The following is a 22,332-nucleotide window of genomic DNA, read 5'->3' as shown; positions in this document are numbered from 1 at the left end:
CGTGGGCACAACACACTTCTTCAGATGACAGGCTAATTTGAAACTCAGAACCTTTGCAGTCAGCTTGGTTCATTTGAAGAGTGGTGAATTATCTCAAAGTTGTTTAAAGAATTTGAAGGTGTGTTTATATTTTGCATTTTGCCAGGAAAATTTAATTTTTATCTATATTTTGACTTTCAAAAATCCAACCTTTTCTGGTATAGCTTATATATTAGCAATATGGCAGTGGCAACCCTTCAAATTTCATTTTAGCAGAAATGCTTTCTTACTTCACACATTGTAAATTTAAATGCTATAAACACATTTAAAATAATTATGAAGAATTAAATTCTAGGTTCACACTGAGAGTTGTGTCCACATATCAGAATGGAACTGGAAACCGTCACGAAGATTGTGACTTTCCTAAGGCCACACAGCACATTTCTTCCCATGTTTAACGCAGAATCAGATTTCTTGACTTCTGTTCTTAATCGCTAGATTATGAAGCCTTCCAAACTGTCAAACCCAAAACTTCAATAACCCTTGTGAATATCTTTTGAATCCTTTAACTTCTCTTTTTCCTTTGTAGGTTGATCTCCTATCAAGAGTTTTTGGCATTTGAGTCAGTTTTGTGTACTCCAGATGCAATGTTCATTGTTGCTTTTCAGTTGTTTGACAAGAGTGGCAATGGAGAAGTGACATTTGGTAAGAATACTTACAGAAAACACTTTTAACAGATTAAGATCAACAGTATGTAGGGATGTTAAATATCAGTTAATTGAATAGTCGATTAATCTCGTGAATTCTTATCGGTTACTCAACTAAGCTAACCAGGAAACCCCCAACTTCTGACTGCCCGAGTTACAACCCCCCTTCACATACAACCATTTTTGTAAGTGCGGAAGGGGCCCGACTTACATCCTCAGCCCGCATTTAGACGGGGCACGGCTCCTATCGTAAATGAAGATTCAAGTTACGATGCCCCCAACTTGCGACACTTTACTGGGAACCAATAGTGTTGCAAGTGGGAGCTGCCTGTATAGTCCCTGGGGGCAGAGCCGGCAGCTAGTGCAATTCTGCCCCACTCCCAAGGAGCTCCCTGCCACTCCCCTTTGCTGCCTTTGTATCAGAGGCAGCAGCATGGGGTGCCAGGCAGGAGCTGGTCCATGAGGGGAGACAGTTTAAAAACCAGCTCCCCTCGTGGACCGGATCTGCCTGTGGCCCCACGCTGCTGCCTCTGATACAGAGGAAGCAGCGCAGAGTGGCAGCAACCCCTGTCCAGGGTGGGCACTGAGCTCCTGGACCCAGTGCAAGCCAGAACTGAGCTGGGCTGCCTGTCCTCCCAGCTCCTAATACACTTTAAATGCAGAGCTGCAGCAGGGGGTAGGTAGCTCTCAGATCCGGTACAAGCCAGGACTGAGCTGGGCTGCTGGCCAGCCTGCTAAAAATTTACTGGCAAGTGTGATGAGGGGAAATGAGTGTAGTCTATAGCATTAACCAATAAGCTTTTGCTTGTTGGTTAATTGACTATACTATTACCGGGTACATCCCTAATAGTATCAATAGCAAGAAAATGGCCAAGACTCCCTGGAAATCTAACCGAAAATGCATACAGTTCAGCACATTTTATACCAATTTTCTAAAAGAATATGTATAGGTAAAATTTGTTTCCATTTTTTCAAAGTGTTTATTAGAACACAAGCATAAGAAATCCAACAATGAAATTACTGTATTTTGTTGAATCATTGACTCTTATACAATCTTAAAAGAGGTGGTGCAAAACTTTCTTGTGTAGGACTGACCTGAAACAGACAGTGAACTATGGGTACTAATTCCTTCATTCCTGAAGGGATTTTTGTAACACATTTTAGAGAACTGTTGCTACATGAATTGAGAAGATAATTGGAGTTGCAGGTAGAAATTAAGATGTTTTAATTCATGTTCTAGAAATCCCAATGTAATTGTCTTGTTATAAATGAAAAATTCTGCTCTAGCTGATATGGGTACTACTTCTGAGTTGAACCATGTAAATAAGAGTGAAATTAACCCTTTAGACTCTGCCCCGGGCTTCCTGGAATCAGCTGCTGATCAGTTTCAGCAGCAGCTGACTTGGGGACGCTTGGGGTTCTTAAGTTGATTCTGTATGTAAGTCAGAACTGGCGGTCAGTTTCAGCAGCGGCTGAATCTGGACGCCAGTTCCGACTTACATACAGATTCAACTTAAGAACAAACAGTCCCTATCTTGTACGTAAAACACAGTCCCTATCTTGTACGTAACCCGGGGACTGCCTGTACTCACATTTTTTAATCACAGGTTGGTCTCAAAGCACTTTTGTGAATTAAGGATATTCTTCTCTTCTGGTTTATTTGTCTGCTCTCCCCCCTCACCCCATATGTATCACAGACTAGGTTAGCTATATAGGAGTGCAGGAGACCTTTTCAGTTATGTTAAATTAGGAAACTCTCCAAAGACTTGAAAAATCTGATGTGGTGGTGATCATAATAAAGTGTGATATTTCCATGAAGTTCCCATCACCCATTCCCAGCTTCTGACAAACAGAGGCCAGGGACACCATTCCTACCCATTCTGACAAGGAACAGCCTCATTTAAGCTATTCATTCCTGTTTCAAGTTTTGAGAACATAATTTGTCATCCCTTAGGCTACGTCTAGACTACACCCCTCTGTTGGTAGAGGGATGTAAATTAGATGTTTCGAAAGTGCAAATGAAGAGGGGATTTAAATATCCTGTGCTTCATTTGCATAATCACGTCATGGCACTGTTTCGAACAACCGCCGTTTCGAAAGTGAAACCCCGATTTAGACACGGTTCTTTCAACAATGGGGCGCTTTTTCGAAAGATCCTGTACTCGTCCTGTACAGGATCTTTCGAAAAAGCACCCCGTTGTTGAAAGAACCATGTCTAAACCGGGGTTTCACTTCCGAAATGGCGCCTGTTCAAAACAGTGCCATGACTGATTTATGCAAATGAAGCACAGGATATTTAAATCCCCTCTTCATTTGCACTTTCGAAACGTCTAATTTATATCCTTCTGCCGACAGAGAGGTGTAGTCTAAATGTAGCCTCAATGATAAACATGCTAAGGACTTATGAAATCACAACTCATGTTTTAGAATACTTTCAAGTCAGGACTTTTCATAGGTAATTCTAAGACTTTTTTTTACTTTTCATTGATGAAGATAAGTAATGTTCTACTTCATTGATGATAAACCTTAATTTGAGGCTATATCTACACTACAGAGTTGTTTTCGGCTGTTTTTCCGATAAATTCATTTACGTCCACACTGCTATCATGTTCTTTTAAAAAAAAAAAATCAAAAGATCAGAGGGGTTTTTCTGACATTGGTAAACCGCTTTTTATGAGAGAGAAGCCTTTTTCTAAAAGGGCTCTTTCAAGAAAAGGCATGTATGGACAGGGAGTTCTTTAGAAAGAAGAGGAATGAGGGAAAAGCACAGGTGCTCTGGTGGCCACTCCGTCCATAATATTGACAGCTGAAATGCGAGATAGCATCCACACTGAATGGACGCTATCTTTCAAAAAAGCAGATCGCTTTTTTTATGTGCTTTAACAGTGTGTTTACCATTGAGGCTACATCTAGACTACACCTCTCTGTTGGCAGAAGGATATAAATTAGACGTTTCGAAAGTGCAAATGAAGCGGGGATTTAAATATCCCATGCTTCATTTGCATAATCACGTCAGATCTTTTTTGGAAGATCTCTTCTGGAAAAACTTCTTCCGAAAGAAGCTTGCAGTCTAGACGTAGTCTGAAGGAAGTATTTAAAATAAGATATAAAATGAATGCTATAAACTGAGTGAATTTACAGATTTTTTTTCTATACATTTTTAGTTGAACCGAAATTGAGTTAGAGCAAATGTTCAGATTGGGTAGTTTTTGCCTTTCACCTCTATCTTCTGAGATCATCTGGACAGCTGTGGCTTTGCTTGATGCTAAGCAAATAATCCCCATTCTGGGGGGATAAAAGTGACTGGAAACCATGATTACTAAAGAACACCGATAAAATAACCAAATTTTATAGTATTTTACAGTGTTCCTGTTCATGATTTCCCTATGTTCAGTTTTCAGATTCTTTTGGAGCAAGTTGTAAGGTATTTGAATAGCTGAATGCTGACTAATGCAAGGCATTTAAATATAATTGCTCAGAGTTTAAAAAAATACTGTCTCCCAGTCTCTTACAAAAGCATTTACAAAATCTCTGTCTATTATATTGTAGATAAATGGGATTATTAACCAAATTTCTGATTTAAAGCAGTGAATTTACTCTTAACAAATGTAATAAATTACTCTTTGGTAAAGAGAGGGTTAAATCTTAAGAATGAGAAGCAGTAGAGATTTTGCGAGTGTTGGAAGATGTGGAGGGAGATGAGGAAGAGTGGGTGAGCGATAGCTGAGAACACTAGTATAACAGTTTGTTTTCCTATTTTGCCAACTGCAAATACTCAAAAATCATGAATCAAGATCTAAAACTAGCTCATGAAATTGGGGATTTTCATCCAAACTTGAAACACAACACAGCGATGCACCTGTTACATTTGGTGTATATTTATTACATAACCTGAGGATGATTGCTGTTTCACATGATATCTTTGGTACATGCAGTGAATATGGGAACACAATGGGTACATCAGTGAATTTTAGTTGTTATAATCTTCATAGTTCCTGTGAAATTAGAAATGGTCCCCTTCTTTTCTTTGGTCCTTCCACATGCTTTTGTGTTTAATTTTTCTTCTGTCCCATTGTTCTTTCTACTCTACAGTCCAGCAACTAGAACCACTTAGTTCTAGTTATCGATAAGTGAGAGGCACAATTTGGTTTTAATAGTAAATAGTTTAAAATACATGAAGAGCACTTGAGTGCTATTACATAGTGATAATTGACAGCGTAAGAGTTCAGCAGCAGCAGCAGAAGCAGTGACTTGTAAGTGTTCATTTACACAAAATGATTAAGTCATTACCTTTATACCTTGGCCAACACTAATAATGGTCCTGACCTTTTAAATAAGAACAGAATTATGTTTCCATTGATTTTAGTTCTTTTTTTATCCATTCCATGAATCATCCTCTTTCCACTCTCTAATCTCAACACTAGCAGACATACTGCTGCACTTGTTACACTTGGGTTATGGTTGTGCAGCAGATAGGATGGTGCTTCCCAGAATAGGTAAACCAACATATGCTAGCTCTGCCTGAGTGACTGCGCTCGAAATAACAATGTGGCCTATGGATGTGAACAAATAGTCGACTATCCGATAAGCAAATGATTATCAGATAGTCAACAAGCTAGTCGAACAGTCACTCCGCCCCCTTGTTGCCTCTGACAGAAAGAGGCAGCAAGGGAAGGGGGGAAAGAAGAGGGACTCCCCCACTGACCCTGGGCTCCATGTCGTGCTAACACTTTGAAACACTGTGTGGAGCCTGACGCCAGGCTACCTGCGGCATTTCAAAGTGGCAGTGCCACATGGAGTCCGGGTCAGCTGAGGACTCAGAGTCCCCAGCTGACCCAGACTCCATGCAGTCCTGCTGCTTTGAAACATTGAGAGGAGCACGGGGCCAGTAGGGGGCTGCTCGAGTCCCCTGCTGGCCCCATGCTCCCCGCAGCACTTTGCCTTTGAAGCATAGCAATAGCCCAGTGGCTGTTACTACACTTGAAAGGTGGAAGCACCCTTATTGATTGTTTGATTAGCCAATTAATCAAAATTTTGCATTCCTAGTGTGGCCCACAGGCACCATCAGCAGCAGCTGAATGGCGTGCTTGCGTTACTGAAGCTACACTGCTGTTTGTAGTGTTTTAGTGCATGACTGTCTGTTTGAGCTAGGAAGCCTTCTTCCAGTTGCTATGTAGACGTACCCTTGGATTCCTCCTTCTCTTACTCTCTAAGGGTATGTCTACACTACCCCGCTAGTTCGAACTAGCGGGGTAATGTAGGCATACCGCACTTGCAAATGAAGCCCGGGATTTGAATTTCCCGGGCTTCATTTGCATAAGCGGGGAGCCGCCATTTTTAAATCCCCGCTTGTTCGAACCCCGTGTAGCGCAGCTACACGGGGCTCGAACTAGGTAGTTCGGACTAGGATTCCTATTCCGAACTACCAGTACACCTCGTTCCATGAGGATTCCTATTCCTATTCCTATTCCTCGTTCCACGAGGTGTACCGGTAGTTCGGAATAGGAACCTAGTCCGAACTACCTAGTTCGAGCCCCGTGTAGCCGCGCTACACGGGGTTCGAACAAGCGGGGATTTAAAAATGGCGGCTCCCCGCTTATGCAAATGAAGCCCGGGAAATTCAACTCCCGGGCTTCATTTGCAAGTGCGGTATGCCTACATTACCCTCCTAGTTCGAACTAGGAGGGTAGTGTAGACATACCCTAACACACCACCTGTGCAACATTTCTAGGGAGCTTTTCAGACAGACTTTTGTTTTTATGTTATTTGCAAATAACAGTAGGCTTTTGCTTTGTATTTGTTTTTTATCCTGAAGTTGTAAGTGTGTGAAATTAGCTTTTTGCGGAAAAAGCAAAAATTGATCATAGCAACACCTTCAATACATTGCTTACATTGATGCTCAGATTTTTAGTGATGGGGCCATAAAAGAACCTGGCTAGATTAATAAAATCTCATTTAACCCTTCCCTTCCCAACATGATTATGTTGATATAGATTATTTGTGGAATAGATTTTGTCTGTAACTGTACTGCAACTTTTTACTTTGAGAGGTGATGGGGAGTTACATGCTCTGCTATGCAGGCTGGCAGAGTAAATGTCTAATGTGGTTTTTGGATGAGCTGTGTCCAGCATGATTAAAACCATACTGAAAACCTCACGAACTATAAGCATTGCTTATATAAAATGATGACCTTGTACATATAGTGAGACTAAACGTTCAAGTCTCCTGAAGTTATATGCTCCACAAACATATTTTGTGAGGCTCATTTACAAGCTTTAATATTCTCATAAAATAAATTTAGGGAGAAGTCAGAAAGAGATGAAAGAATTCAGAATCCAGGGGTATTAGCCAAGATCCCTTAAAAAGCCACTTTAATTCTGTGTACTATCCAGTATATCAAGAACTGTTGAGACACAGTTGAAAACCCCATCTCATGGGTGTCTTAGATCAGGGTTGGACAAGACAGTCTCCACGGAACAGATCCAACCCACCAAGCCAGTGGATTTGGCCCGCGGCCACCCTACCACTCCCTCACCCCTGGGCCAATCGAGACCTGGGATGGGGGAGCGCATGAAGTCTCCTCTCTGCCAGGGGCTCACAGCACCAGAGGGAACAGCTGGCGATTCTCTCTAGGGGAAGGGGGCAAAGATTTCAAGCGCTCCCTCATCCCCAGGGCAATCAGGGTCTGTGTCCAGGGTAGCACAAGAAGTCTCCTGGTCCTGCCCCTTCAAAAATGTATAAAGTGTCCCCCTTTTAAAAATTATTGCCCTCCCCGTCTGAGACAATGACTCTCTTCTTGTTCCAAGGAAATGTTTTCAATTTTTGATTAAATGTAATTCATTTTAAGTGTTTTTTAAATTTAAAATACAAGCATTTGGTGTAAGATACGCTGGAATAGCTGTCACCTAAGGACCAAGATGTGCAACAGCCAGTTTTGGCTCTTTGCTTACACTAGTGTTAAAGTGTTGGTGAGGGGTTTTGCCATTCCTTTTTTTTTTAATGTATGTGCAATAACATCATCTGAATCCTGAAGCTTACATTCTGCCAAAATCATTTAAAATGCCCCATATCTCCAGAATGTTTATCAATTTTTGAAGCAACATGCAGAGCCCTGCAAATTTCTGGATATCTGCTTTATATCCGTGGGTATCTGCATCTGTAGATGTGGATATTTGCGGCTCATTTTTGTAGATACAGATGTGGTTGCGGATTGAATTTTTTTTATCCCTGCAGGGCTCTAGTAACATGGAAATTTCAGCATGTGCATTTCCAGTGATCTTAGCCATAACTAGAATATGCTAAGCACTATAAATTGCTGTACAATTCATCTTGATTAGCCCTCTGCTCAGTGGAAAGCCAAGATTAAAAGATAAGGACTGTTGGAGATTTTCATAATGTAGGTGCAGTGTTAGCTATATGGAACAGCTTGTGTTATTTCTAGTTGCAGCTGATACTACTATTTGTCCACAGTTTTAAAAAAATAAAGTACAGTATATAAAAATAAAACAAATATATAAATAGAAAACTTTCAATGCTGTAGCTCAGATCAAAAGGCTTGAAGAACAATGTTATGATTCTGCAGTACCATAGCCCCTTCCTCCCCTTTGGGTGGATGGGTTTGGGGACTCATGGTTGTGCTCAGTTGTACTTGTGTTCTATTTGGGTTCTTATGTCATGCTCCATATCTGGAGAGGGGCAGATGGCATTAGCACAACGCCCCTTTTTCAAACTCGGAAAGGTCTTTGGACTCCTAGATGCTTCCATTCCTGATCACTGAGAAACAAGCAGAGAGTGTCGCTCCCCTTTGTATCTGCATTCTTGGAACTCAGAATTGGTATTTAGCCTCTTCCTCTAAAATTGAATATTGTTTGAATAGGATCTCCTTTTGGAGAAAATTTACTGAGCCTCACATGCTGACATTAGTCCTAACCTATCTTCAAAATATTTAAGGGTGGTTGAACAAAATCCTGTGTGTATAACGTTCCAATAAATGCTGTTCAAATACGGCTATAATTTTGCTTTAAGTGTTCAGGTGGAAAATTTTGCAGCAGTCAGGTAAACATTTTGTCTAACCACTTGTCTCTAATTTGGAGGTAGTGCACTGGCATGCTGGAGTTGTGGATTTGTATGTGGCTTTAGAATTATCACTCCTGGGGGTGATGGGAAATTGGATGCATCTCAGGGCTGTGCTCTTGCCATGCCATTTGTATGTCAGCCCCCATCCAGGCTTCTTCATGGAGCTAAACAGGTATCTGCCTTGGAGGAGACTATTTACTCAGCAAAAGATAACTCCACCACAGAAAGATTAGTAAACACTGGGATGACATGTCAGTAAAAAAGCAGCATGGATTGATGGGTGCAATGAAAAACTTCCATCAAATTGTAATAAAATGGTGTGTTTTACATTTGTTTTAAGTTTAATTAATTGCTGTCTAATCTCTTACTCATCTGAATGTTTCTATCAGAACTACAAGCAGTTTATCTTTGATAATTTGCTGACTTCTGTTTTGGGAAATAAAAGTAATACATGAGCCGATGTTTATCAATTTCTGTTACTATAAATACTCTTTTAGCTGAGACTTAGAAGTGTAAATACCTGTACCTGTTGTGATAAAACAGAATAAAAAGAAAAATTAGAGCATGGTACAGTGTGACAGATGTGCAGGTGGTCACCACTTTGTTTACAGAAACCAGCATACAACTATACTTCTGAAACCCTTGCCACTGCATTCTTGTTAATTGTACATGAATTTGGGATAATTGCCATTCCTTTTCATGTCAGAAAGGAACCCACAAAACTGGATAAAATAAGAAACCAGTGCTTGGCATAGTGCTACAAGAGGGTAACATTGTCAGGAAGTAGCAATTCCATCTACTGTGAATGAGTCCTGTATTTTAACGCCTCTCCCATAAGTAGCTGAAGACTCTAATGTTTTTGAGCATTATAGTTTAATTCAAATTGCTAATCATTTCTGTATCTTTGACTTTGTACATAACATTTATGTGGAACAAAGTATAAGATACCAAAGTGTGTCCCCATATCCAGCTTCCTGAAAGATTAATATATACTAATAATTGTTAATCTTTTTTGGTAGTTTTAAATTCAGATCATTAAGATTAGGCCAGATTTTTTAAAGTATTTAGGCACCTAGCAGGATTTTGAAAAGTACCCAAGTGCCCAGCTTCCAAATCAGTGAAAGTTAGGCACCTATTTACATCTTTAGTCATATGGATCAGAGGCCAGATTTTTAAATGTATTTAGTGATAGCCGGTTATAAAATCTCATAGACAACATTGACAGGTGGAGATTCAGTCTCAGAGCTATAAGTAGTGTCTGGGGAAGATGCTTAAAGGAAGATTTATGCAAAGATTGAGGGCTTTTCATCACATGGTTTCTAGATTGTTTTTTTTTCTTATTGTTACAGTCTAACGGAAACTCTGAAACTTTACATCACGCTTCATGATATTTGAGTACTTTGCAAAAGCAAACTTCAAGATGGGAAAACTGTTACAAGTTTAGGGTTTATTTACACTACAGACCCAATTGGATCAGTGGACCCAGTTACAGCATTAGTGTTCCCCTGTCCCATATACAATATGGTTCCATTTTGCTAGCACGGCAGGGGACAATGTTGACTTGGCTGTATAAGTAATGCTTACAGATTCTAAGTGACTTGACCAGGAGTTGAGTGGTAGATTGGAGAATAAATCCAAGTCTCCTGGTGTTTGGTCTCTAGATATAAGTAGTAGGTTTAGTACTTACCATTAAATTAAGAGCTTTGAAACAAGGGCAGCAAAATGTGTTTCATTTCCTTTTGTGCATAATTGTTCTATTTCTCTCACTGCACTTAGGAATTTTTGACTACTTATATTTATATCAACCTGGTTTTATTATTTGACTGCTCTTACCTATTCCTGGTAACTTTATTATCATTTTGTCCTCATTTAGCAATCTCTCCTTTAAAATAAACTAGTGGGCTGCACCTACTGCTTGCTGTGCTCACCAAGAGCCTCATGACATCATTCTGTTGTGTGGCAGGAAAAACTTTTTTTTATATATATAGAGATGTATACTTTATAATTTGAGGCAAATGACATAACCGAAACTCCAATCTTTTACATTAATTAATTGATCTGGGACTCTGACCCCTTCCCTAGATTTCCATTAGTCTTTTTTTTTCTTTCCCACAATGATTTTTCATACACTGAAACAATAAGCCTCTAAAATCATGGAATATCATTGACTCATGGAGTGTAAAGAAGACAGCTATACACCTAAAAAAGCATGTATTTTAAAGTATGAACAAATGAACTAATCATTTACTATAGAGAAGGCAACAGATTTCCTTCAAGATGGAAAAATGGACAGAAAAATATTGGAGTCCACATCTGTGAATTTCTTCTTAGAAACAGTAGATAACTGTGTTCATAGGGTAAGAGTCCTCTAATAATGTACCTCTAATAATCTTGATTAATGAAAACTCAAACAATATTAAGTAAGCTAACTAAGTTGATCACAGAAAAAAGAAGTGGTCCTGACTTAACAAAAATATTTTAGCATTTCTCTTTTTAACTTAATCTCTGTAGTGGACTTTTAAATTAGTTGGTTATAAATGAGTGTCATTAGAAAATTTAGAATTGATTTAAATGTTAAATTTGAGCTGAATTTTGAAAACTGAGTGCTATCCTAATTTGCATGTGTCCAATTTGCATAAACAAATGTCTAGTTGTGTCTAGTTGGCCATTTGCACACACATAATACTCATGTAAAATTTTTTGTATCAGGCTTTGTTATTAAGGACAAAATACTATTCGGTTTGGAACTGATTTGTTGTACAGTACACATAATAGAATTCCATACCCTATAATGTGTTCCCCCCCACCCTACTTCATTTAAAAGGTGACATCTTTAATTTCACTTATCTTAAAACATTTTAATAACTGAGACTACCAATCATGTTTTATAGGGTTTGATTTCTGTGTCAGGGCCATATTTTATGACACTATCAGAAGCTTTTAATAAGGTGCTTTCTGCTGAGCTAATGATATGCTTTAGGTGGCATTTCTTATGCCTATCTTCAATAGACGTATTCAGGCTAGTGTGAATGTAATAATCAAGTCTCAATCAAACCATACTTAGTATGACAAATATTGCATTAGACAGTGATGTAGGTATTCATGTTTTTGATAAAAGGCTTAATTTGACTCCTTGCAGAAATGGGGAACTACTATTGATTTTTGTATCAGAGTATAAAGTATCAGTTATTTATAATGCACAAGAGAAATTGCTTCTTAATTAAAATAAAATGTGAAATTATTAATTCCATGGCTTTACATAGTAATGTACAAGATTAAGCATTAAATTCTATAGCAAATGTGTTCTTACAAGTGGCTCTGACTATGCAACTTACCAATTATTCTAAAGTGACCAGATTATACCACTTTCTCAATGGCTTTATAAAACTTTGTTTTCTACCAGGAACATTTAGATGGGGTGAATTATTTTATCCTACAACTCATTTACTTTTTTTCCTCTCCCAAGAAAATGTCAAAGAAATTTTTGGACAGACCATTATTCATCATCATATCCCTTTTAACTGGGACTGTGAGTTTATTCGACTGCATTTTGGACATAACAGGAAGAAACATCTTACCTACTCAGAGTTTACACAGTTTCTGCAGGTCAGTTGGTTGTGGGTTTTTTTTTTCATGCATTGACCATTAGCTCTGTCAGTTGTTCAGCATTAATGCCATTATAAATTAATGTTATTACATGATGGCGAGAGATTTGTTGTCCAGATGAACTAATCAGAACACAGCTACACTATCACTGTTTGATACATATGATACAATGAGAGCACATTGGAGGGCAGGATAAATTTTACTTCTAAAACATCCCCTCGTTTATAGTTACTCACAGTTAGTTAATCACAGTGTATGTCTGATTCTTGTTCCCATTGGAGTTCAGTGGCAAAATTGATTTCAATAGGGAAAGGATTGGGCTCTGAATAGCTCAACTGGCTGTTATTTCATGGCTTCTCTTGGCATTTTGTTATATTGCTTAACTTTTTGTTTAGCTTTGTAAAGTTTTTTCTATTACTTACCCTGCATTTCCCCATAACACACATTACTGCATCGCTGAAGTTTAAGACCCTTGTGCCATGCATTCTTCTATAAGGCCAAACTTGCATTGTGCCAAAAATCTTCCTTTGAGACAGTCCTGTGGGGACAGGACTTTAAAAGTTGTCACTCCCAGAACCATACTACTCTACATTAGAAGGGGAAAGGAGTTGTCAGCAAAAAAGGAAAGAAAGAAAATGTGAACAGACGTACATTGTAATTAAGGGGAAAGATTTTGCAAACTTATGTAGGTAATTGAATTCTGTACAATTTCAAATTATCAACTCAGACTAAATTTTTGTTGTGGTTTTCTGGCTAGTAGGTCTAAGGAAAATTAAAATGTCATAACTGACATGTAATTCCAGGGCTGCCCTATAACATTAAATTGTTTTCATTTTGGAAATAATTGCAGATGTCATAGAACTGGAAGGAACCTCTGGAGGTGACTTAGTCCAGTCCTCTGCAGTCATGGAAGATTAAATATTACCTTGACCATCCATGACCAGTGTTTATATAAACTGCTCTTAAAAATCTCCAGTGATGGAGATTTTGCAACCTTCTAAGCAATTTATTTCCGTGCTTAAATCACCCTGGCAGGAAGTTTTTCCTAATGTCCAACCTAAACCTCCCTTGCTGCAATTTAAGTCCATTGCTTCTTGTCCTATCATCAGAGGTTAAAGAGAATAATTTTTCTCCATCCTCTTTGTAACACCCTTTTAGGTACTTGAAATCTGTTACCATATCCTCTCTGTCTTTTCTTTTCTAGGCTATGTCTAGACTGTATTGCTTTTCCAGGATACCTCCAGTATCCCGGAAAAGCAACGCTGCGTCCAAGGAATGCGTCCACATTTCAGCACTGGCCATTCATAGAACCACCCCTCCAACACCAAAGGCTTTGACACAAACAGCACGCGCATCTTTGGCACCATACGCTTCAGCCCTTCAGCAATGAAGAAAGCACCCTGTAAATCTGCTTCAGTGCTACCAGTGACATTTTCACTGGAACCATCTTCGGCACTGCCATCTCTGTCCTACTCATCTACCAACAGACAACAGGGGACATTCCCCTTGTGATCAAACTGCACGTTGCGCGTCGAGGTACTGTTTATCACCATCCCCCTACACAAGATACCTATATCATTCTTCTCCTTCTTCTTCAAGGGGCTCACTGCACTCACCATGGTCTCCACATCTTCTGGTACAACACCAGATGCATCACAGGACTGGCCATCTATCTCATTATGTTTCTCCAGTGCACTCCTACCCTAGACGACATAGCCCAACATACCACCGGTATTACTCTAGATATGACCCACCTCGCCATACTTGTCATCATTCTGGCTATGACTATTCTTGCTGTCACAGTCACCAGGCTTCCCGTGCTCCCTCAGTTTCCCCACAACCCTCTCACAGCCACGGAGTCACGAGATCACCACTCAATGCCCCCTTTACAGCTCACCATTCCGAATCAGAAGAGGGTTGACTACCAGAGGTTGAGGTGAAGTACCACCCATCAGATGTCTCACCAATTGACCAGTCGTCATGATCCCCTGACGAAGTGATCATCCCTGTTGACCAATCCCCTCCTGATGATCTTAGGCAATTTCAGGAGCTTTTTAAGAGGGTGACATCACCCTAGTGGAAATATCAGAAAAGCAACACAAGTTGCTTAAGAATCTTCAACCATCACAATGGGGAAGAATTGCAATACCGATTGATGAGGCCATCATGGAGGCAGCTGATGAAATTTGGCAGACTCCAGCGTCAGCACTACCAACTAACAAAAGGGCGGACAAAAGATATTTTGTCCCTCCCAAAGGGAGCTGACTTCTTATTCTCTCAATCTCAACCAAATTCATTGGTGGTAGATGCTGCCCAGCATAGATCCAAACTCCCTCAATACAAAAACACGATGGAGAAGGATAATAAACGCATGGATCTCTTTGCCAGGAAACTATATATATTCTTCCTTGATCTTACTCCTGCATATAGCCAACTGCACAGTGTTGCTCTCTAATCATAACTTCAGTAATTACACCAAACTCACTTCCCTACTACAGCACTTACCAGGCTCTAAGAGGACCCATTCTAAAGTCCATAGTTCAAGAGGGCTATGCTTCTTCTAGGACAGCCCTCCAAATACTGCTTGACATAGCAGACACAGCAGCCAGGGCTACAGTGACCTCAGTAATTATGAGGAGAGCCTCCTAGTTACAACTGGAGAGGGTCCCTCATGAGCTGCAGTCGAAGGTCGAAGATCTTCCTTTCAACAAACAAATTATTTGCTGAAAAAAACAGACAATGTGTTACATTCTAGCAAAGACTCCAGGACAATACTGCGAACACTAGGGATGTATACTCCCCTGTACCGTCAAACATGATACACCCCATATCAAAAGCAGCAACAGTTCTCCTACTCTAGATACCCTTTTGACCACTCTAACAGCAAACGGTGGCTGCAGAGGAGATGACCACAGAGTGCTCGTAATACCGGCAACCAGGCAAACAAGCAGCAAGTTTGACCTGTTGGTTGAGGGTCTGCAAAATCTTCCCATCTCTCACAGAGCATCAGAATCTACCATGATCTTTCACCACTGTTTAAGGCCTTTCCATCATCGCTGGGCTGCCATCACAATGGTCCCTTGTGATGGCAGCCCAGCGATGATGGAAAGGCCTTAAACATTGAAATTATAACATTAGGGTATACCATCCCCTTTACCACATTCCCTCCCCCCCACTTCCCTTCCCTCCCCATCCCTCTTCAGGGACCCGTCTCAAGAAGACCTACTAAAGCAGAAGGTGCAGTGACTACTAGGCCTAGGAGCAGTGGAAATAGCACTCAAGGCCTTCAGAGGCAAGGGGTTTTATTCCCATTATTTTCCTCATACCAAAAAAGACGGGAGGATGGAGGCCTATTTTAGACCTCCGTAGATTGAATCGATATTTAAGAAAGCAACGATTCAAGATGGTTACCCTAGCATCAATAATTCCAGCATTAGAGAAGGGAGACTGGTTTGCAGCCCTCGACCTTCAGGATGCCTATTTCCCCATAACTATTCACCCTGCACACAGACAGTTCCTCAGTTTCGTGGTGGGCACAGATCATTATCAATACTGAGTGCTACCATTCGGCCTTTCGTTGGGTCCCAGAGTATTTTCAAAGACATTAGCTGTTGTCACAGCTTACTTTTGAAGACAAGCCTTGAGCATTTTTGCGTATCCTGATGATTCCTTAGTGAAAGGCACATTGGAACTAGACACGCATCGCATGGTCGCAACAACCGAACGAACATTCATAGAATCATAGAACTGGAAGAGACCTCAGAAGGTCATCAAGTCCAGCCCCCTGCTCTAGGCAGGACCAATTCCAACTAAATCAACCCGGCCAGGGCTTTGTCAAGCTGAGACTTAAACACCTCTAGGGATGGAGACTCCACTACTTCCCTAGGTAACCCATTCCAGTGCTTCACCACCCTCCTAGTGAAATAGTTTTTCCTAATATCCAACCTGGACCTCTCCCACCACAACTTGAGACCATTCCTCCTTGTTCTGCCATCTGTCACTACTGAGAACAGCCTCTTTCCATCCTCTTTGGAACCTCCCTTCAGGAAGTTGAAGGCTGCTATCAAATCCCCCCTCACTCTTCGCTTCTGCAGACTAAACAGACGCAAATCCCTCAGCCTCTCCTCATAAGTCATATGCTCCAGCCCCCTAATCATTTTGGTTGCCCTCCGCTGGATCCTCTCCAATGCGTCCACATCCTTTTTGTAGTGGGGGGCCCAGAACTGGACACAATACTCCACATGCGGCCTCACCAAAGCCGAATAAAGGGGAATGATGACATCTCTGGATCTGCTGGCAGTGCTCCTCTTAATGCAACCTAATATGCCATTAGCTTTCTTGGCTACAAGGGCACACTGTTGACTCATATCTAGCTTCTCATCCACTGTAACCCCCAGGTCCTTTTCTGCAGAACTACTACTTAACAGGTTGGTCCCCAGCTTGTAACTATGCTTGGGATTCTTCCGTCCCAAGTGCAGGACTCTGCACTTGTCCTTGTTGAACCTCATCAGATTTCTTGTGGCCCAGTCCTCCAATTTGTCTGTCATTCTGTACCCTATCTCTGCCCTTAATCGTATCTACCTCTCCTCCCAGCTTAGTGTCATCCGCAAACTTGCTGAGGGTGCAATCCATCCCCTCATCCAGATCATTAATAAAGATATTGAACAAAACCGGTCCTAGAACCAAACCTTGGGGCACTCCGCTAGAAACCGACCGCCATCCTGACATCGAGCCATTGATCACTACCCGCTGGGCCCGGCCTTCTAGCCATCTTTCTATCCATTTTACCGTCCATTTATCCAATCCACAATCCCTTAACTTGCTGGCAAGAATATTGTGGGAGACCGTATCAAAAGCCTTGCTAAAGTCAAGATATATAACATCCACTGACTTCCCCATGTCCACCGAGCCAGTTACCTCATCATAGAAGCTAATCAGATTGGTCAGGCAAGACTTGCCCTTTGTGAATCCATGGTGACTATTCCTAATCACTTTCCTCTCATCCAAGTGCCTCAATATGGATTCCTTAAGGGTCCCTTCCATGATTTTTCCAGGAACCGAGGTAAGACTGACCGGCCTATAGTTCCCTGGATCATCCTTCTTCCCTTTTTTGAAGATGGGCACTACATTTGCCTTTTTCCAATCATCCGGGATTTCTCCCGATCTCCACGACTTTTCAAAGATAATAGCCAAAGGCTCCACAATGACATTTGCCAACTCCCTCAGTACCCTCGGATGCACTAAGTCCGGACCCATGGATTTATGTACATTTAGCTTTTCTAAATAGTTCCTAACCTGTTCTTTACCCACCACGGGCTGTCCATCTTCATCCCATCTTGCGTCACTTGGCGCAGAAGTCCAGGAGCCGACCTTGTCCGTGAATACAGAGGCAAAGAAAGCATTGAGTACTTCAGCTTTCCCCACATCATCTGTCACTAGGTTACCTCCTTCATCCATTAGGGGCCGCACACCCTCTCTGATCACCTCTTGTTAACATGCCTGTAAAAACCTTTCTTGTTATCCTACACATCCTTAGCCAGTCGCAATTCCATTTGCGCTTTCGCCTTCCTGATAACCCCCCGGCATTCTCAAGCTATACCTTTAAACTCCTCCCTGGTCATTTGTCCAAGTTTCCACTTTTTGTAAGCTTCCTTTTTGTGCTTAAGTTCACCAAGGATTTCCCCTGTAAGTCAGTCCGGTCTCCTACCATGTTTGCCTCTCTTGCTACGCGTCGGGATGGTTTCTTTCTGTGCCTTCAATAAGGCTTCTTTAAAATACTGCCAGCTGTCCTGGACTCCTTTCCCCTTCATGTTAACATCCCAGGGGATTCTGCCCATCAGATCTCGGAGGGAGTCAAAATCTGCTTTTTTGAAGTCCAAGGTGTGTATTTTACTACTCTCTTTTCTTCCTTTCATCAGGATCCTGAAATCTACCATCTCATGATCACTGCTTCCCAGGTTGTTACCCACCTCCACTTCCCCTATTAGTTCCTCCCTGTTTGTGAGCAGAAGGTCAAGCTGCGCACGGCCCCTGGTCGGATCCTTCAGCACCTGTGTCAAGAAGTTATCCCCAACATTCTCCAAAAACTTCCTGGATTGCCTGTGTACTGCCGTATAGGTTTCCCAGCATATGTCAGGGTGATTAAAGTCCCCCACAAGAACCAGGGCCTGCGATCTGGAAGCTTTGCTCAGTTGTCCGAAGAAAGCCTCATCTACCTCATCCACCTGATTCAGTGGCCTGTAGCAAACACCAACCACAACATCAATGCTGTTGTTTGCTCCTTTAAACTTAACCCATGGACTCTCAACAGGTTTTTCTCCCTCTTTATACTGGAGTTCAGAGCAATCATAGTGCTCTCTTACATATTGTGCAACTCCTCCTCCTTTTCTCCCCTGCCTGTTGTTCCTGAACAGTCTATATCCTTCCATGACAGCGCTCCAGTCATGCGAGTCATCCCACCAAGTCTCTGTTATCCCAATTAAATCATATTTCTTGGTCTGGGCCAGGGCCTCCAGTTCTTCCTGTTTGTTGCCCAGGCTTCTCGCATTAGTGTACAAACACTTCAGGTAACCAGTTGATTGTCCTATCTTCTCCATTCGAAACATGGGTCCTCCTTTCTTGCCCCTTCCTCTCCGCATTTCTTCCCGGTATCCGGCTTTCCCACTCCCCTCAGGGTTTTGGTCACTGTCCCCCGACGAACCTAGTTTAAAGCCCTCCTCACTAGGTTTGCAAGCTTGCCCGCGAAGATGCTCCTTCCTCTCTTCGTTAGGTGTATCCCATCTCTTCCTAACAATCCTTGCGCCCGGAACAGAGTCCCATGGTCGAAGAAACCAAAGCCCTCTCTGCGACACCATCTGCGCAACCACGCATTTACGTCCTCAATTCGATGATCCCTGCCCAGTCCTTTCCCTTCAACAGGGAGGATGGAGGAGAATACCACTTGCGCTCCAAATTCTTGGATCCTTCTTCCTAGCGCTACATAATCCGCAGTAACACGCTCAAGATCATTCGATCTGTTGGGCCTTATACTCAACGTACAAAAATCAACACTGCAACCTATACAAACCATAGAATTTGTAGGTGCTCAGCTGGATTCAGTATCCGCATGGGCATACCTCCCCATGCAGAGATTCCAAGCAATCAAAGAGCTGGTTACTACGATTACCATCAGCCCTACAGTCCCCATACTCACCTGTCTCCAACTTATAGGTCACATGGCTGCTACAAGCTATGTGGTCGACTATGCCCGCTTACACTGTGTCTGTCTTCACCATTGGCTTGTGATGGTTTATGCTCATCGCAAGAAGCAACTGCACATGCGAGTTTCTCCTTCACCTCACGTTTTACAATCTCTTGCATGGTGCACCAATCCTGGCAATCTATTAGCAGGTTTACCTTTTCATCAAAACCAACCATCTGTGCACATATCTACCGATGCATCCCTCCATGGATAGGGTGCCCACGTGAGTGCTATGACAATACAAGGATGATGGACCACACAAAAGACCTCTTTGCACATCAGTTTATTAGAGTTCAGGGCTGTATTCAATGCATGCAAGCATTTCGTAACACACATTCAGGGAAAGATCATCCAGAGTATTAACCAACCATATGGCAATTATATCAACCACCAGGGAGATGCCCGATCCCACACTTTATACACAGAAGTGATTCAATTATGGAATTGGTACATACGAGACATCACCACCCTTGTAGCCTCATACCTGCCAGGGGTAAACAATACAACAGTGGACACACTCAGCAGATACTTTGCCCCAGACCACGAATGGGAACTGCCTTCTTGGGTCCTTCAATCCATCTTACAGCGCTGGAGCATTCTGAAAATAGACCTCTTTTCTTCCTACAAAAACAAGAAGTGTCGCCATTACTGCTCAAGATCCGGCATCGGACCAGGGTCTCTAGGAGATGCCTTTCTTCTCAACTGGAAGGGCCCGCTTTTATACTCATTCCCTCCTATTCCACTAATTCCCAAGGTGCTCGAGAAGATCACCAGAAACATGGCAACAGTTATTCTTATAGTACCATTTTGGGCGTGTCAGTTATGGTTCCCCTATCTCTATTTGATGTTTCCTCTGCCTCCTTACGACCTTCCAATTCAGCATGATCTCCTGACTCAGAACAGAGGAACCTTACTTCACCTTCAGTCACAACTCCTCCACATCCCGGCTTGGTTCATTGCTGGCTCTACTGGGAGGAACAACTACGTTCTGACCTGGTGAAGGAAGTTCTTTCGCATAGCAGAAAACAATCTACCCGGACCACCTCTCTCCAGAAGTGGCATAGATTCCTTATCTGGTGTGCTAACAAAAATCTAGATCCAGACAGTGCACCATTACACAAAATTTTGGACTATATATTGTCCCTCAAGAGTGATGTCGATCATGATGCTAAAAGTAGTCTTTCTACTGGCAATTACTTCTGCCCGTCGAGTTAGCGAGCTAGCAGCCCTGATGGCAACTCCACCTTATACCATGTTTAACAGAGACAATGTGATACTATATTCCCATCCTTCATTTATTCCCAAGGTCTGTTAAGACTTTCACAAAACCGAACCTATTGTACTCCCTTTGTTCTACTCTAAGCCACACTCTGCAGCAAAGGATGCAATACTTCACTTACTGGATGTACAGAGAGCCCTTGCATTCTATATAGACAAGACTAAGTCTTTCCTCAAGTTGGATCATTTGCTCATCTCTATAGCGGACCACCATAAGAGATGTCTGCTATCATTACAATGCATTTCTAAGCTCATAGTGTCATACATCACACAATGTTCCCTTCTGAGGAATAAACCACTACCTCAAACAATTAGAGCACACTCCAGAAGAGGGATGGTGGCTTCTACGGCTTTCCTCCCCGGAGTTCCCCTCAGGGGTATCTGCAGGGTGGCTACGTGGTCCACCAGTGATACATTTACAAAGCATTATGCACTTCTGCAGACTCAAACTAATGACACTGTGGCCTCCACAGTCTTGTCTACCTTTCTAAAGCCATAATCTGAGGCCCACCTACCAGTTAGCTACATATTCACCTACAGTGGAGCACCTACAGGGACATCACTCGAAGAAGAAGAGGAAGTTACTCACGTTGGTGTAGTAGAGACGGTTCTTCAAGATGTGTGTCCCCGTGGGTACTCCACTGTATGTGTCCCGGTGTTGCAGATCGGAGTTTTCTTGAGCAGTGATCTGCTGGACTGAGCGAGACATCAAAAGGGCACAAACGTTGCGAGGCATGTGCCGTGCATGCACGGTCTGGCAGGTCACTGCTCAAGAAAACTCCGATCTGCGGACGACCTGACACCTACAGTGGAGCACCCACGGGGACACACATCTTGAAGAACTGTCGTTACTGCGCCAAGGTGAGTAACTTCCTCATGTGTTGAAAGAACACTTTTTTCTGAGGGTTGGTGCCGTGTACACCTGCCAAATTTCGGAAAAGCTTCTTTTGAAAGAAAATTGGAAAAAGATACACAATTTGCATGCCACAAATTGCGTTTCTTTTTCCAACTTAACATTTCAGTGTAGACCTAGCCTTAGACTAACACATCCAGTTCTTTCAATATTCCCTCATAGGCCATGTTTTCTAGAATTTTAATAATTTTTGTTGGTCTTCTCTGGACCTTCTCCAATTTGTCCACTTCTTTCCTGAAATGTGGAGCCCAGATCTGGACCCAGAACTCCAGTTAAGGCCTAATTAGTGAAGAGTAGAGCAGAATAATTACTTCCTGTGTCTTGCTTACAAACACTCCTGTTTAGAAATCCCTGGAAAGTACAGTGTGATGAATTAGACTGGTTGTAGTCTATGCAGTTATAGTTTACAATCTAGATACTGAAAGCATTCTAAAAAAGAAAGTTTGGTTAGGTGGATTCTAATGTCCATGGTGGGTATGAAAGAAATGCAGTAAAATTGTGGGAAGTAAGTAGGTAGAAAATCCAGAAAATGC

General features: G+C 41.8%; 1 protein-coding gene across 4 annotated transcripts in view; it reads left to right on the top strand.

Annotated features, from left to right (window-relative positions):
- Positions 1 to 22,332, top strand: part of SLC25A12 (solute carrier family 25 member 12) — an 88,482-nt gene that overhangs the window by 21,121 nt on the left and 45,029 nt on the right. For all 4 annotated transcript variants that reach the window (XM_075933624.1, XM_075933625.1, XM_075933626.1 and 1 more), the window contains exons 4-5: positions 569 to 684; positions 12,229 to 12,368. In XM_075933624.1, coding sequence (XP_075789739.1) covers positions 569 to 684; positions 12,229 to 12,368 — 256 coding nt within the window. The remainder of the gene's footprint in view (positions 1 to 568; positions 685 to 12,228; positions 12,369 to 22,332) is intronic.

The sequence above is a fragment of the Pelodiscus sinensis genome, chromosome 7 (genome assembly GCF_049634645.1).
Source record: "Pelodiscus sinensis isolate JC-2024 chromosome 7, ASM4963464v1, whole genome shotgun sequence".
NCBI classification, from domain to species: domain Eukaryota; kingdom Metazoa; phylum Chordata; order Testudines; family Trionychidae; genus Pelodiscus; species Pelodiscus sinensis.
Note: the sequence above shows the minus strand (reverse complement) of the source record. Positions and strands in the feature narration are given on the sequence as shown.